Below are 16,745 nucleotides of genomic sequence, written 5' to 3'. Positions count from 1 at the left end.
GAATGATGTCGAGGGGGATGAAGCCGAATGCGGTCACGTATTTACATTTGATTCATGGATTTTGTAAAGAAGGGAATTTGGATCAAAGGGAAGGAGTGCTCGTGGGAAGACGAAGGATGGGGACGAAACGGATCGTTTTCCATTTGACTGAAACGGCATCGTTTCATTTTTTACGTGGGCATTGACTCTCCCACGATGACCCACGTGCTTGCAGATAGCTTTTTTATTTATGAAATAATGCTACTCTCTATTTTAAATTTTATTATCTTAATCACACGTGTTGATATAACACAATTTAAATTTTCTCACGCATCAACTACTTAAAAGATAATCAATTAAAATATATCACATGACAAATGTAAATAAAAATTAGGCGTGTAATCGGTCTTGTTTTAGGCATATTTTAGAACTGAACTGATATATACTGATTTTAAAAATTGAAGAACCGATACCAGACTAATTCACCCTCAAAACCGGTACTTCTAGTTTTATTAGTTTTGGTCCGATTTTACCTATTTTGTTTTATGAACTAGTAAGGTCGAGCGCTTAGGAAGTTGAGCTTAGAACAAAAAAATTGATAAATTAAAAAAAATTATCTAAATATAAAAATGATATGCAACAACAAATAAGAATTATAGTAAAACTATTATAGTATATGCAGATTATTTATAAGAATCATATTATCATATATGGTAGTGATAATATGATGGTTACTTAAAATTAAAATTAAAATATTTTATGTTATATTAATTTTATGTTATAAAATTAAATGTATATATTATATCAAATGTTATAATAAGATTTATAAGATTAATTTTAATTTTTTGTTATAATGTTATATCAATTTTATGTTATTAGATTATTATACAAGAATTTTAAGATTTTAAAATTTCATATTATATTAATTAAAAATTTAGCATATAATATAAATAAATCATATAAAAAATAATTTATATATAATAAAAATAATATATATGAACCAGTTTGGTGTAAAAAAAACCAAAAAACCAAATCCAGAACCGGATCGGTTTGGAACCAGAGTTGAAAAAATGAAACCGGCACTAGACCGAATATCCAGATCCGATCCTGTTTGGGCTGATTTACATGTTTGTATTTTCAATCCTAATAAAAATGATAAAATTTAAAATGATGAATAACATTTCTCTTATCTTATTATAGGAACAAGTGGGTTTCATTCTATGAATAATTGGGTCAAATTTGTCATATTAATTAACACAGAAATATTTGTGTTTTAATTTTTTTAAGAGTGATGTAAGTATATAATAAATAATATATTTATACCTTATAAGAAAATAATATATTTAGAGTAATGATACCCTTACACCTCATTTATTACTATTTTATTATTCAATTTTTTTCTTTTTACTACTTGAGTTTGGATTAAAAATCTTAAAATATGACATTCTTGTTGAGTTTGGATTAAAAATCTCAAAATATGACATTCTTGTATAATTCAGAAAAAAATAAATTCAACCAACTAACATAATTATATAATTTAATTAAAAATAAACTCAATTATATAAAACTTGACATTCTTTTACTATTTGAGTCGCAGAGAGTCTCCTTATGAGGTTTTGGGGGTGTCTCCCTCTGCAACTCTGGATGAAATCAAAAGGGTTTATTGTAAACTTGCTCTCAAATATCATCCCGATGTGAATAAGGAGGCAAATTTCTAAAGTAAGCCCTAAGTCCCGTATAGATGTTTGTGTTTTTTTCGTTTATAGTTTAGTTGAGACTTTTCGTGCATATAACTCAAGAGTGTAATTTCCTTTTGGGCTTATTTTGAGTTTTATACATGGGCAAAGAATAGGGCTTTATCTTTAACTGTTTTTGTATTGAATTAATTGATTTTCGAAGAATTTAATTTTTTTAGTGTCATATAACATTTTTTATTTCAATGTTTGCTTTATATAATTGAAGTGCAAGTGTGACATGTTTTATGAAAAAGAAAAGACTAATGTGAAATTAATGGAAGTGGCAGTTTACTCCTCGAGGAGTTTGGTCATAAACAATTAAGTGACACAAAAAACATCTTTTATTTTTGCAAATGAGATGAAATTAAAGTTAAAAGTTGAATAAAATATCATTAGAATATATTTTTTTAATATTATCTTTGTTTTCGGATTTGAAAAAGTTGAATTGTTTATTTTATTTTGTGTGAGAATTTGAAAAAGTTATAATGATTAGATGAGATGAGTTGAGAAAAGTTATGAAAACAAACGAGACGGTATTAAGAATCTCTCAGTAAATAAGAGAAAACCAAGTGCACACCTATGGCGCATTTTCAATATGTGTTGCATCGAGATTAGAACCAATTGCAGTTTCCAACAGCTAAATCAACTCTTTATTGGTGACTGCACTAGTCATGAAAATCTCTCAAACTAGTGCAATCCACTCATAGAAGAAAAAAAGACAGCAAAACCCACCAAACCTTTCTCAAACACAATCACAAAATCTGATTTGCCAGACCGTGGAAAATATCATAGAAGAGCTTTGCAAATTCTTTAGATATGCCGGGTATTGATGGAACTCCATAAAAATGTATGGTTTTGCATTTTTGTTTTTGATGACAAGTTTTTTATGTCAGATATGGAAATGTGGAGTTTGATCAACTTATCTTTTGTTTGTTTACCTCACACCATATACATTCACTCAGGGGCTGACTAGCAACTTCACAAAATTGGGGTGTGTAATTATTCATCAGTCTACTTGTATGTATTGTAAGTGCTGAAATGATGTATTCTATTTGTCTCTAGGAACTTATAGCCATTGGTAGTGTCCTTCTATGTAGAAACCAGCTACAGACTGTTAGAAAAGAGCTTGTCTAAATTTCCATTTTCTTTTATGGATTCTCGAGAATATCCATTTAATAAAGTTTCCATGTTCTTTTATGTGGTGCTCAAAAATCTGCATTGCATTCTTACTAATTTTAAGCTACCTCAGTTTGTATTACTTATTAGAACAAAAAAAAAAAAAAAAAAAAAAAAAGCTTGGAAGGCACCCGCCTATATATTATTATTCTTGTTTATTCTTATAGACTTGGGACTCGTTTGGATAGTGAGATGAGATGGTTTTAGATGAGTTAAATAAAATATTGTTAGAATATTATTTTTTAATATTTGAGATTTGAAAAAGTTGAATTGTTTATTATATTTTGTGTGGGAATTTGAAAAAATTGTAATGATGAGATGAGATAAAATCGTTTCTCTATCCAAACAAGCCCTAAGCAATTACCACTCCTCACTGCGAATGCAATATCAGCTTGCTTCACATAATTTTGACTGACATTCTTGATATGATCAGCACAACCTTGTCATTTCTTATTATTGTGTATTTGGATGCTTTAAAGGAAGGAGAAGTGCTTGAAAATATGTTGGTTCTTGTGGCAGTTTATCACGATACTTGTAAAGTATCTTGATACAAACTGCCTAGGAGCAGGCACACCACTTCATATAATATTCTGCTAGGTTGAGTTTGTTTGATACTCTTCGATCTTACATCCTTCATACTTTGCATTACCTGGTGGTAAAGTATATATCAACTGCTATTCTAATTCCGATTGTTTTACTGGTATATTCTATTGAAATATAACCAATCTGTTATAACCTTATCAAGCCTGTAAGCACATGGAAGCCTTTTCTCTCATTTACACCGACTAGAACATCATGAAGGATGTCTACTTCAATGCTAATTGCCCTTTAAAGGGTTCCAGATAGCCCTGGGGAGATCTATCTGATGAAATATGCTAACAGATCTTTAGACCAAAGGTCCTGCCTATATCATCTGCAGAGCAGATACTTCTTCCTATGTGGTAGATTCTAGTGGTCATGTTCCCAGTACCTTTAATTTCCTTGTTGCCCCTGGCTCCTTGCATGCATCCAAACTTTTTCTTATGTCATCTGGAGAAACTCTTATTTATTTATTTACTTGTTTTATTTTAGTTAAAAAAAAAATGGTTACTCCGATGAACCGTCGGGGTTAGGCTGGTTTTGTTCGTTCTTATAATTGAGCCCTTTATTCGGTAGGTAATTTTGTGAGGGATGTCGTTCAAATAACACTAGGTAGATATGTTCCCCTTAATGTTGCAAATTTGCTTCATTGTAGTGATTTTGTTCTGGATTTGATTGTATAGGGGACTTCTTTAGAGATCTTCAAGGAGAATTTCAGAATTGGGAAGCGAGTGCTGCTTTACAAGTAAGGCCAAAGAGCCTGTGGGAAGAATTGGCAGTAAGCTAAACTACAACACATTATAGAGAAGAAACCCTTTTCAAATGCAATCTATTTGTGAAGATTTATGCGAATAAATCATTTTTCATGTATTTCAAATGTGATCTACTCATGAAAATTTTATGTAATATGTAGGGAAAGGGCCAACAGAGGAAACCTGATTTATATTTTGTAAATTTGCACTTGGCAGGAAATTGGAGAAGAATTTGTGGAATTTCTTCTTGAAAGAACTCAACATAACTGATCAAGACGCTGAATCATATTACAGTAATGGACCTCAGACAGGCAGTTCTTTTAGAACATCTGGGATTAGATAGAACGGGAAGTGGTAGTGAAAATAAAGCTGGCAAGGGAAGCTGCATTGAGGAGAATATTGATGAAATAGAAGCTGCTCTTGCTCAATTGAAAAAATAATTGGGTGGGTTTATAAGAGGGGGAATGCCAGCTCTGCAGTAAAGCTGATGACATAGAAGCTAGTCTTGCCAAACACCAAAAAATGCCATGAATATTTTTTAATATTTCGGATCAATGTAGAACTTAAAAAAAATGTAGACATTGATAATGCATAAGAGAAAGTTCAAGCTACACATCCAGGTACTAGGCGGATGGATAGAGATTTTATAGAAATTTTTACAAAACTTTAGGATTTAGAGAGAGAGAGAGAGAGAGATATGCATAAAGTAGACAACACTATATTTATGGTTGCCCGAGTGAATTTCCAAACAATGTTAAGGCCCCATTTTGATTGAGAAACCATCTCAATTCATCTCATTTCATCATTACAACTTTCTCAAATTCTTACACAAAATATAATAAACTATTTAACTTTTTCAAGTTTCAATTCAATATTTTTAAATCCTAAAACAATAATAATATTAAAAAATAATATTTTATTCAACTTTTAATTTCATATGAAACCATCTCACCTTATCTATGAAGCCAAAAGAGCATAAATGTTCAACATATGTTATGGAGTTTCACTGCATGCATCTCTCTATCTCATTCTGGACTTTTAGAGTTCAATTAAAAAATAATGCAAATCCCCACGTAGATGACAACCTAGGGCTCTAAAGGAAATACGAATTCCTATTTCCTTGCTCTCTAGAAGCTTTCCCTTGCTTTCAAGCAAAACTAGAATACAAAAGAAAAAAAAGAGGATAATCTCATCAAAGGACTTAACAGTAATTAAGGTGCGATTTCAGCGTGTAAGGCAAAGGGTAAACAACCAAAAAGCTTCCCCACCCACCAACCAAACCCAGGATGCACCACCTTTAAAAAAGATAAAGAGGCACAATTTATCCATCTAGAACATCTAGCATGCCTCACAACTATTGGCTCTTTAGACGCAGACATGTAAACATAGGTCACAAAGAATAAAATTTAAGAAAACAAAACAAACTTATTTTCCACTCTAATTGAATCATGTATTTAGTTTCAAGCATCTTAAAATGCCTTTCCGAGATAACAAACAACTCCAATAGTTTATCCCAAAAGCTAATGACTAGAACGTTATTTGGAAAAAAAATATCTATATAAATCCAATTACACATCTTAGAACCTCTCTCCAAAACGGAAGAAGAATGCACCAGTACCGGAGTTATGATCAACAGCATACTCGGCTCTAACTAGACCTAGCTTGGCACCAACACCATATGAAGAACCATGACCCAGTCTTCTGTAGACCTCTGTTGGGTTCCCCTTGACATCCTTTGAAGTTCCTAGATCATTCCCATGTTCTGCAAATGCATACACGTGCGTACCTTTTACAGGAATGCGTATCTCAGCTGCCAGCTGAAAGCAACACCAGGAAGAGGAATCAGATATTTGTTGATCCACTTAACAGTATAAATATCATAAGCGTAATCGTATTTTGCATCCATAGAGAAATTGATAGTAAGCTCTTGTAATGCATATATGATGACTAAGCTACGTTGGTAGTGAGTTGATCTCAGATGATCTGTGAACAGTGGTGAAAAAGTAATAAGAAAATATTGAATAGTGAATAGTAGTAAAAAGTAGGTGAGAAGTAATGATAAAATATTGAATGGTAGTAGAGTGATCAGCCTAAAGGACTGTTAATCAAATACTTGTTTCCTAGAACTTCTACCTCAAGGATGTTTCTGGCTGCGCCTATCTCACCCATGTTGTAACCCCTAACTGAATAGGGACCTCCAAGGGTAAAAGCATCATAACTTGGAAGGTCCCCCACGCAGCCACCATAGTGGCCATGAAGAACAAGCACAGGTGGTGGTGGTTGGCCAGCACCTTCCTCCACTTCCCTCAGCTGGAAAAATCGGGTCAATGTAAGCTGGTGGCGGTTAAAGAATGGAAACTTGCTGCCAATGCCAAGGCCTTGGTCCACCTGCAGTTCATATATACAATATGCACATTAGATATGAAAACATGTCCAGTTGAAAATTTGTCAAACTGGATGACAGCATCTATTCTTTTCTTTTCTTTTGTGATTGGCACTGGGTGTCCAAGAACAAAGTCCCGATTAATCTCGGAAGTCCACAAACCCACCGCAAGGAGTTTCCCATAAGTGCACATTGGGCAATTCAAGGGGAAATTCTCCTAGTCTGATGGCTCCTAGAACTTAATTGCACCCAAGAGGATTTGAACCTTAGACCTGGAGGGAGCATACCACCAAGACCAAGACCCTTACCACTTGAGCCAACCCCTGGGATTAGCATCTATCCTTGTGTACATTGAGAAATCTTCTACTTCATACTGTTCAACATCTAAAACAGTCAGAATAACTGTGTTTGCCAAAGTAGCTGAAACCAAGGACACAGGTCCTCTCACCTAACCAGAAACTATTATTATAAGATAAAAAGTAAGTTCCCGTGAACAAATTGACTGAAAATAAGAAGACTATATGGCCTCAGTCATAAAGATCTTTTATTTTCTCTGTTCCCTTACAATTTTCAAACCCAAAATAGAAGCCAGATTAGTTCACCTGAAATACATTCCTTGAACCAACTATAGCTCCATTTAAGAACTTGGTGTTATCACGCGTAATATTTGCCTGTAAAAATGCCATTTGATCAATGCCAGTACCGCTGAGGGTTGTTGGAGGTCCATCTGCACTAATTCCTCCATTTGGCAACACTCTTTGACCATTTGGACAGATAGTACTGCTTTCATTACGTGTTGTTATCTCTTCCATTACAAGTCCATAAGTAAATTTGCTCTGACGGGTGAAATTCTGCTAGCCATATAATGATCAACATACATTAGACTCACCACTATAAAGTTCACTAAAAATTTCTCACAAGAAAAAAAAAAAAAAAAAAAAAAAAAGAAGAAAAGAAAAGAAAAAAGAAGCATTTTGGACTACCTCTGTAATATTTGCCTTAACACCCGCTCGATCAACCCATATAGGGGGGACTTCATCCACCCCTGGCCCACCAGTGAAGACCGGACTCAGTTTCCTGCTATTGAAGCAACTCACTCGCAAAGTACGGTTGAGTGGATCAAACACGCCATCCAAATACGGATGCACATACTCGAGTTTGAAGGCAAGATCATCCTGAGGGATGAACATATTATGAGAATCTTAAGATACAAGTTCTTGCGTAAATGACATGGAATTCCTAGAATAAATAAAACATTATCTGCATATCAAGATAAGCTTACTTGAGGATTCAAGAAATTGCTGGTGGTCACAGAACCATTAATGGATCTATTTAACCCGTTGATATTCCGGTGTTCAAAAGTAACAGTCCCACCAGGCTGCAGTGAGGCCTAAACATGGAACATACACACGGTAAGATGAGACAAAATGCGATTAGACTTTCAAAACTGAAATCCGAAAATTTGATAGTTCGTTGACGGGGCAGAGATCTAGTTAGACAAGTATACCAAAGTGGGGCGTCCCCCACGTCCGGGAACAATACTCCATTCTGTAGCAACTTCAGCCGTCTTCTGATCTAGTTCCTTAAGCTTTATTTCAACAATAATCCCTCCCTCCTTTTTCTCATCAGGTCGGGGGTTCACCTCAATGTTGGAAAACAAACCAAGGGCGTTTATGTTCCTCAGAGCTTGCTTCCCTGCCTCTATGTTAAAAACATTGCCTGGTCGAAGCTGTGGGCCAAATTTAAACATTCAGCAAGAAAATCAGCAACCAATCAATTATCCATTCAAAACATTAACTAGTGTAGCTTAACAATCACCAATTGAAAAAAAGCTTAGAATTTTAAAAAGGCAATGGCTCCTCTAAAGTTTGAAAAAAACATACACTCTGACAAATCAATCAGCAATTAAAAAGCCTGTGTACTGGAGATGTGGATAATTCAAAAACAACCAAGAAACAATCTAAAATCTTAACCAGAACAATTAAAAAGATAACAAAGGAAAGATAAGCAGGAACTTTAGTACCTGTCTGGGCATTTCCCTTATCACCACGGCAACCTGTGTGTTCCCCTCAACAACATTGCCAAGCTTATCAAGGAACTGGATATTCGTCTCGGTAATATCTCCTTCCACCACCTCACAAACCACCTCCTTGGTATTCAGATTCCCGAAATTCACCACTTGCGCGCAAGCATACCCTTCGTCGAAGTACCACTTCTGGACTCGGTCCCGAATCCTTTGCAAAAGCCTCGCGCTCACCTTACCCTGGTCCGTGAGCATTTGCAGAATCTCTCTGTGCACCGGGATTGGCAACAGACACGGCTTCGCCCTCTCGATCCTTCTCTTGTAGTCCTTCTCCAGGCTCCTGTAGTACTCCATCTTTTCCTTATCAGTCATATCAGCGTCCATCTCTATCGGTTTCGACTGCGGCATTAACCCGACATTGATACACCTGAACCTATCGGCGGACTGCCACGTGCTCTCCGTGAACGATATGGTAAGACCAATGGTGCCGTCGGGATTAGTCTTCCCCTCCATGTCGACCTTCTCGAACATCCCGCAAGTTGCCAGGGTCTCGAGCTCTTTCTGGAGCTGAGCCTTGTTGTAGATGCCGCCGGGCCTCAAGGAGACCATCTCGAAGAAGGAGTCTTCAGTGCCGACGGTGGTCCAGCGCCTCCGATCAAAGAAGAGGATCTCGGAGAGCTTGTACTTCTTAAAGCTGCTGAGCTTGTTGAGCTGGACAACGATGTTAGCAGGTAGGCCATGGGAGTCCCACTCCTGGCTCTGAGGCTCGTCGGCATTGGCAACGGCAGGGGCAAACAATTTTCTCCAGAAACTTCCGCCATCGCCACCGTGACCGTCTCCGCCTCCGCCTCCACCGAATCCACCGCTATCAGAACCGCCCCCGGAGCCGAAATCAAGGGATAGAGAGCGAACATGGAGGAGGAGGGCAGCGGCGGAGGAGGCGGCGATGGTTTTGAAGAGGGGTACGAAAGTGGATTTGAGCGGTTCAGGTTTAGGAGTGGAGGAGGAGGAGGAGGAGGAGCAGGAGGAGGAAAGGAGAGAGTGGCATTGAAGGGAGCGTCTAGGGGTAGGAGAGAGAAGCTTGCGGCGGGAAGGGAGAGGGGTGGAATGGAGGTGGGTTGGGGCGGCCAAAGACTGCATCTCGGAATGGGGTTTGGTTTTGGGGATAAGGGGGAAGAGGAGGGAAGCGAGAGAAGAGGGTTTTTGTTTAGGGGAGTGTCAGAAAAATGTAAAGGTTGGGTTTATGAAGTGAAGCGGGTCTGTTTGCATCTCATATGGGCGACATCTCCTATGCTTGTCCCAGCCCACCCCTCCCAAACATACTTAAAAAGACCCGTTTGAACTTGGGTTGATTTGAAATGAATTAAATTTTTTATAAGAGTATTTTCATCTCATTTTCTTTAAAATTTTCTAAATTTTAATTAAAATACATCATTTTCTAAATTTTATTTCAAATTTTATCTATTTTCAAAAAACTTCCTACATCTAATTCCCTATCTTTTTTCTATCCTATTAAAATAATTTTTTCCTATTCATTCTTTATTGATTTTTTTTTCACTTTTATTTCCATTCTTAACTATTACATTTTTTTTTGTCTTTTTCCTATTCTTTTCAAAAATCACATTCTACTACATTTTGTAAACACTATATACAATTTTACTATGATACAATAATATTTTTTAAATTATTACAGTGTTACGAATAATAATTCTTTTTTTAAATATGTGTGATTTCCAACACGATGATATTTTTTAATATATTTTTATCTGCATATACAATGGTAATATTTTATTTTTGAAATGTAACATTAACAACTTTTGCACTTCATCCAATGGTTAATTCTTTTTAGCATTCTGCCAACAGTAACATTTTTTCTACTTCATGCAACGGTAACATTCCTTTCAATTTCTCTAACGGTATCATTTTTTATCTTATCTTTAATAGTAATTTTTTTTGTCTTCTCTACAATGGTAATATTTTTTGTCTTCTCTCTAACGGTAACATTTTTTTGTCCTATTGTAACGGTAACTTTTTTTGTTTAAATAAATATGCATTTGGTTACAATCACATTCTCTTGAACCTAACTCATATTTCATCTTACAAATTTTCAATTTTTGACTTTATCTCCTACCACTTCATCAAATGGCTCGTTCGTTCTTCTACAAGTTGATGCTTCACTTATCCTCTGAAGATGCGTTGGAGGTTGTTCTTAATGACAATGACAGATCAACATCCTGATGTGGTCGCAATCGCCAACGTCGTAATTATATTTGGCGTGATCATATTCAAGTGCATGAATAGCTATTTCGCAACTATTTTGCAGAACTACCGATATATCCCTCAAATCTCTTTCAAAAAAGATTACGTATGAGTCGTCCACTATTTCTTCATATTCTTAATGAGGTTGAGGCTTACGAGCCCTACTTCATCTAAAAAATAGATAATACCAGAAGACTTTATTTATCTTTTATACAAAAGATAACTGTTGCCATTAAAATGTTTGCATATGGAATAACTGTTGATTTTATGAATGAATACATACGAATTGGAGAAAGCACCGCAATGGAGAGCCTAAAAAAATTCGTGAAGACAATCGTTATTGTTTTTTCTAATGAATATTTGCAGTCTCCAAATACTAATGATATTGCTCGATTGCTCGCAGTTGGTGAACAACGTGGATTCTCCGGGATGCTCGGAAGCATTGATTGCATGCATTATAAGTAAAAAAAATTGTCCCACTACGTGGAAATGTATGTACTCTAGCCACTGTCGTGAACCAACAATTATTTTAGAAGCGGTTGCTTCGTATGATCTTTGGATATGACATGCATTTTTTGGTTTGTCTAGTTCACATAACGATATCAATGTGCTAGAGATATTTTTTATTTTCACGGAACTGGTACAAGGCAGTGCTCCTCCAGTAAATTACTCAGTCAATGGCAATGAGTACACAATGGAGTACTACCTTGCCAATGGCATTTATGCAAAGTGGTCAACTTTTATGAAGACAATTCCATCTTCACAAGTGAATAAGAAGAAACATTTTGCAGTAGCACAAGAATCAACATGAAAGGATGTAGAGCGTGCATTTGGGGTCCTTCAACAACGATTTGCTATCATTCATGGATATTCACGAATGGTCAAGATAAAAAATCTTACAAATATAATGAAAGCATGTGTTATTCTACATAAGATGATTATCAAAGATGAGCATGATGATAATCTGGTTTCGAACATTGAGTATGATCAACTTGATGATGAAGTCTCGAAACTTTCGCGCTCAATCGTACAACCAAGCTTATGGACTTCATATATCGTCATCATCAAATTAGAGATAACTTAGCACATTATCAGCTCCAAGCAAATCTAATTGAACATCAATGGCAATTATATTTCCAACAGTAGACTAGCAGCATAATATTTGTATTTTCTTCATGTTAGTAGTGACTATATTTCAGTTTATCAAATTTCCATTCCCTAGACATGTGTCATCAACAGAAGATGGAAATTATGATATGTAATATCAGGGGGTAATCTGTAATAGTTTCTGTAATTGTAACGGCCAATTTCCTATTTTCAAAATATCTATGCACACAATCCAATGACTACATCTTTAACATTCTAGTATAAATGTTTAACCGCATCCAAAAATAAATAAACTGTCTCAGTATCAATAACATCCAACTTTGGTAGAAATTGCAAATAGTACACTCATCCATACAAAATTGTATGAAACAGAAAATAAAGAAATAAAATTTTTAAAAAAACCAAATCATAACAAATCTTCTATAGCATTGAGTCTCGCCACGATTTTCCTCTGTCATTGCTAGAAATATACCCGCTATAGTCCAGGCAAGGTACTCATGTCGATAATCATAATGCGCTCATCCGCTTCTTTATTGGCGAACTTTAGTTTTTCTGCCTCCAACCTCAGTCTCTCGTCCTTTTCACGGATTTTATTTCCCTTTTTTTCTCGATCATATTCCATCTTCTCTACCTTAAGGCGAAATTTTTTTTTCTCCTGAGCATGTAACTCCTCCAGAAGCGTATACTTCAACTTGCTGAGTACAACAATCTCCTCTGTTGGCCTGCCTTCGGCCTTTCATTTTTCTTTCTCAGCTTTCCTTCCCATTGGCCGCTTCAAATACTGAATCTCCTTGTCTACAACACTCTCCACCTCAAGATCAAAAACATAATCTATTGGAGCTCCCAAACATCAAGTCAGGATCGGGCACGGGGACAACGTTAACCTTCGTTTTTTACCCTCATTTGTGCAACGCTGAATGCATTTAGGTTGGAACTTCAACAGGTGCCAACAATGCTCGAACTGGAATGAGCATTTCTCTAGTGATTGGTACATGATCTTGGCTTTGTCAAACTTGCATGTAAACAAAAAAAGACAATTAAACCAATAGAGATAAAAATTAATTATTGTGTAAAACACGTAAAAGTATCAATATTCTACATTATCTTGCTCGGTCATACCATTTTGATTCAACCTTTCAACCTGTACTAGTTTCTCATAAAATTTGTTCGTCGCCTTTTGAATGGAGGATCACTAATGTATTAAGGACTTTATATTCCGGTCATTTGTGGTTTGTTTAAACTACTGGAAGTATTCAAAAAAAAATTTTCCAAAATTGGGAGTGTTTTTAGTCTATTTCTTGAACGGCATCAATGCTACAATTAAGTCATGCGGAGACAAGTAACTTGTCTTTTTCGGAGGTGAAGTTCGCACCCCTAGCTGCTTTCATTATGCCGAGAGGATCGTTATGAGGTAGGGGTGGAGAGTCATCAACAGTCATAGGAGACTGTCCACTTTGACCACCGTAAGTGGGGTCGAGTTGAGGATCTTGGCTTAGGAGATCGGTGAAGTACATATATCCAAGGTCTTGTGAATCCATTTCTAAAAAAGTATACACAAACAACAATTGGTACAAATGTTAGACATGTAATAACAAAGTTTAGGGTATTTTGTAGGCGGCTCAAGAACCTAGTGGTAACATGCTAGAAATTTGGCACCCTCCAATAGCTGCAAAATCGGTTGCAACAACTTATTGGTAGTCCAGATTACCATGTCATGAAGGAGTATACCAAATTTCTTGTGTCACCACGAGGCTTCGTCATCATCACAACCGAGGGAGGTAATCCAACAAAGGTTAGGTGAGGCGCATTACTTCTCGAGCACAAGTCTTATACCCCGATTGCAAAATTAGGTGAGGCACATTACTTCTCTATCACAACAAAATTAGCAACATATCACAAAATGAGTGCAAAACCTTGAACCCTGGCTACCATGAGACTTGTGTTTAGCTTTGATTGGCATGGAAACTTGGATATGCAGCAACCATCTTAGCAATTATAGATAGATAAGGAGCTCTTTGGATATGCAGCAGCTACCTTAACAATTATAGTTCATTGGAAACTTGATAGTTTTGCAAGTTATCTATCTTTCCTTTGTTACTATGACATTTGTGATTATAATTATTTACATGAAGGATTGGTCATTAATGGATGACAACCTTGAACATTATATGTTTGCGTTGGTTTTGAAAGAGCAAATATGAATATGAGTGTATATCGGTGTATTGAATTGTCAAAAATGGATATTTGTTGAATCTGAAGATTATGTATTAGCATCCCAATTACAATCACATTAGTTCTAGGCTCTAGCAAATGGAAGGATGATTTGGTTGGTCTTGTTGGTTGAGAAATTGTGAGATCCCTATTTTTATGGGGTTTTAAATTATTTATTTAAATTATATTATTGGGTTATTTCATTATTTTTAAAGTGTATTATTTTATTGTTAATTATTTTTGGTATGTTGGGATTTTAATTTCTTTATTTATTATTTTATATATGTGTTAGTAATTTTTGTGTAATTTTATTGTAGTATTATTCATTGTGGGCTGTGTGTGTATGTGTATTTTTTACTGTAGGTCGTGGGTGTGTGAGTTTGGTGAGCCGGTTCCAGCCCAGCCTAGCAAGGGCCCAGACCGTGTGCGAAGCGCGGCCCAGCCGTGCGGCCTGTGAGACTCAGCCCTCACTTTCAGAAATGGCGTCGTTTTGGAGGATGGCATTAGGGCTCCATCGTTTCCTTCATGCGCCGCACGACTTCCTTCTTCTTTCTTCTTATTTCTTCTCCTTTCTTCTGCAAGTTTCTTCTTCCTGCAACTTACTCTTCCACGCAGCTGCTACCGACTCCATTTTGGGACTTCCTTCCGCAAGTCAGCCGCAAGCCGCCACCTCCACCTTGCTTTTTCCTCTCCATGTCTTTCGGTAGTGACTCTGAAGCTTGCTGTCGAGCTGCCGTTCCCCACGCCACCACCTCATTCTTCCGTAAGCATCTCGGTGGCGTTGTGCTTAGGCTCCGAATGTGCTGTCCTTACCGCCGCACCACAAGTCCGCGCGAAGACATCTCACTCCTCCACGGCTTGATGCCGTTTTCTCTTCTTCTACCCGTGTGACACACGGGCACCTGCCACCGCCGTGCTTGGCCTATAAATAGGCCACGGCTTCTACAAATAATTTTTGGGAGTTACTCAATCTTGTCCCTCTTAAGTGGAGTTTTGATCTGTGAATTTTTGGGTTGAACCCGAGTGTTGTGTGGTTTTGCCGAGAGCTTCAAATTCTGAAATTTGTGAGTTTTGAGTGATTGAATCCGAGAGCTTTGATTTTTGTTGTGCTTGGTTTTGTTTTAATTGGGAGAAATTGATTGATCGGTTGGGTTGTTGTTGCCGTGTGATAAAACCCAATTTTGGGCACTGTTCCGTTGAGCCGCCGCCTTGAGCAACACCCTTGAGTGATCTTTCAGAAATACCCATCATCGTGTGTATGTAATTTTCCATCGTAAATCAAGTGATTTAAATTAACATCATAATTGTTGTTCATTTGTAAATTATTGAACTGTTGGTTTTTGTTGAAAATTGGGCCTTGAGCCGTTGAAATGTTGGGTTTGTTAAATTGGAGTTGTTGGATTTGGGCCTTGGGCCGGATTGGAGGATGGGATTTTGCGTGTATTTGTGAAACTGTATAATTGTAAAGTGGAGGTTTATTTTATTGAATATGAAATATTTAAATTTCCAATAAACTGTTGCAATGCATATTTATCGTTTATAATAAATTGTGCTGTGATGTCACGTTGTCTGTTGACATTGAGACTATTGTTATTAATGGCGTGGGTGCGTGTGTATCACGACCCCAAGCCGAGATGGGGCATTATCTCGGTAGAGCTCCTCTGGTCACTCGGGAGCGTAACAGACTGACATGACGTCCTCTGAGTTGTCGCAGGGCGACGACGGGAACGGACGAGACGGTAACGCTCTCGTACCGATTCCGTGACCTTTTGGCTGGCGAGGTTAGAGGATGCTTGGCCATGTACGCGCTGGGCGCGGAACTGGACATCACTCGTTACGAAGTCTCATGCACGGACGTTACCCGTGATGTGACAAAGAGAGCCAGGGTGTGCGGACGGTCCATAGGGGAGACCGTGGTGCATGCGTAAATTTCATAATAAATATGAATGGGACAAAAAAATGAGATTTTTGGTGTAAGTATAAAAAATGATATTTTTGGGAAAAATGAATATGGGTTGTTATTCTGTCCGTATGGGAACGCGTGTCTATATAATTATGTTTTAAATCTCTTAGATGTTATTTTGGTTAATTACTTGCTGAGATGTCATAATCTCATAGTGGTGTTTTACCCTACGGTTCCGTTTTATGGTGTCGTAGAGTTTGACGCAGAGCCCAAGTATGAACCTGAAGGACTGACTCCGCCAGAAACTTAAGTCGTTGTTATGTTGTTCAGCGTTTTGGGATTTGTTTCCCTTATGTTATTTGTTTTCTTTAAATTATCTGTCAGAAGACTGTAAAATTTTTGTAAAGTTATTTTACTACTTTTTCTACAATTCTGGTACTTAATAAAGAAAGACCCTTTTATTTTCTCTGCTGCGAATACTATACTGTACATTTATTATATGTTGTACACACTTCGAGCACTGGTCGTTGGGGTGCGTGATCCGTGTGGTCATCATCCCAATGTCACGAACTCCACAAAAAAAAAAAAATAACACGTGGGGTTCGAGGGCGCCACAGAAATCATGTGGGCTTGTTTG

The 16,745-nt window shown here is 36.9% G+C and overlaps 1 protein-coding gene and 1 pseudogene across 1 annotated transcript; one reads left to right on the top strand and one right to left on the bottom strand.

Annotated features, from left to right (window-relative positions):
- The first annotated feature begins 5 nt into the window (after nt 1-5).
- LOC121240768 lies at nt 6-4,704 on the top strand (annotated as a pseudogene).
- Nucleotides 4,705-5,627: 923 nt separating this feature from the next.
- On the bottom strand, nt 5,628-9,882 carry LOC121240596 (protein TOC75-3, chloroplastic-like). Its single transcript, XM_041138074.1, has 7 exons — nt 8,629-9,882; nt 8,113-8,334; nt 7,888-7,995; nt 7,589-7,780; nt 7,208-7,456; nt 6,356-6,610; nt 5,628-6,039 (listed from the first exon to the last, which is right to left on the bottom strand). Exons 1-7 carry the CDS (start codon nt 9,766-9,768, stop codon nt 5,800-5,802), a joined length of 2,406 nt encoding a protein of 801 aa, XP_040994008.1. The 5' UTR covers nt 9,769-9,882; the 3' UTR covers nt 5,628-5,799.
- Between the last annotated feature and the right edge of the window lie 6,863 nt (nt 9,883-16,745).

Source organism: Juglans microcarpa x Juglans regia, chromosome 7S (genome assembly GCF_004785595.1).
Source record: "Juglans microcarpa x Juglans regia isolate MS1-56 chromosome 7S, Jm3101_v1.0, whole genome shotgun sequence".
NCBI classification, from domain to species: Eukaryota; Viridiplantae; Streptophyta; class Magnoliopsida; order Fagales; family Juglandaceae; genus Juglans; species Juglans microcarpa x Juglans regia.
This window is presented reverse-complemented; position numbering and strand designations above follow the sequence as displayed.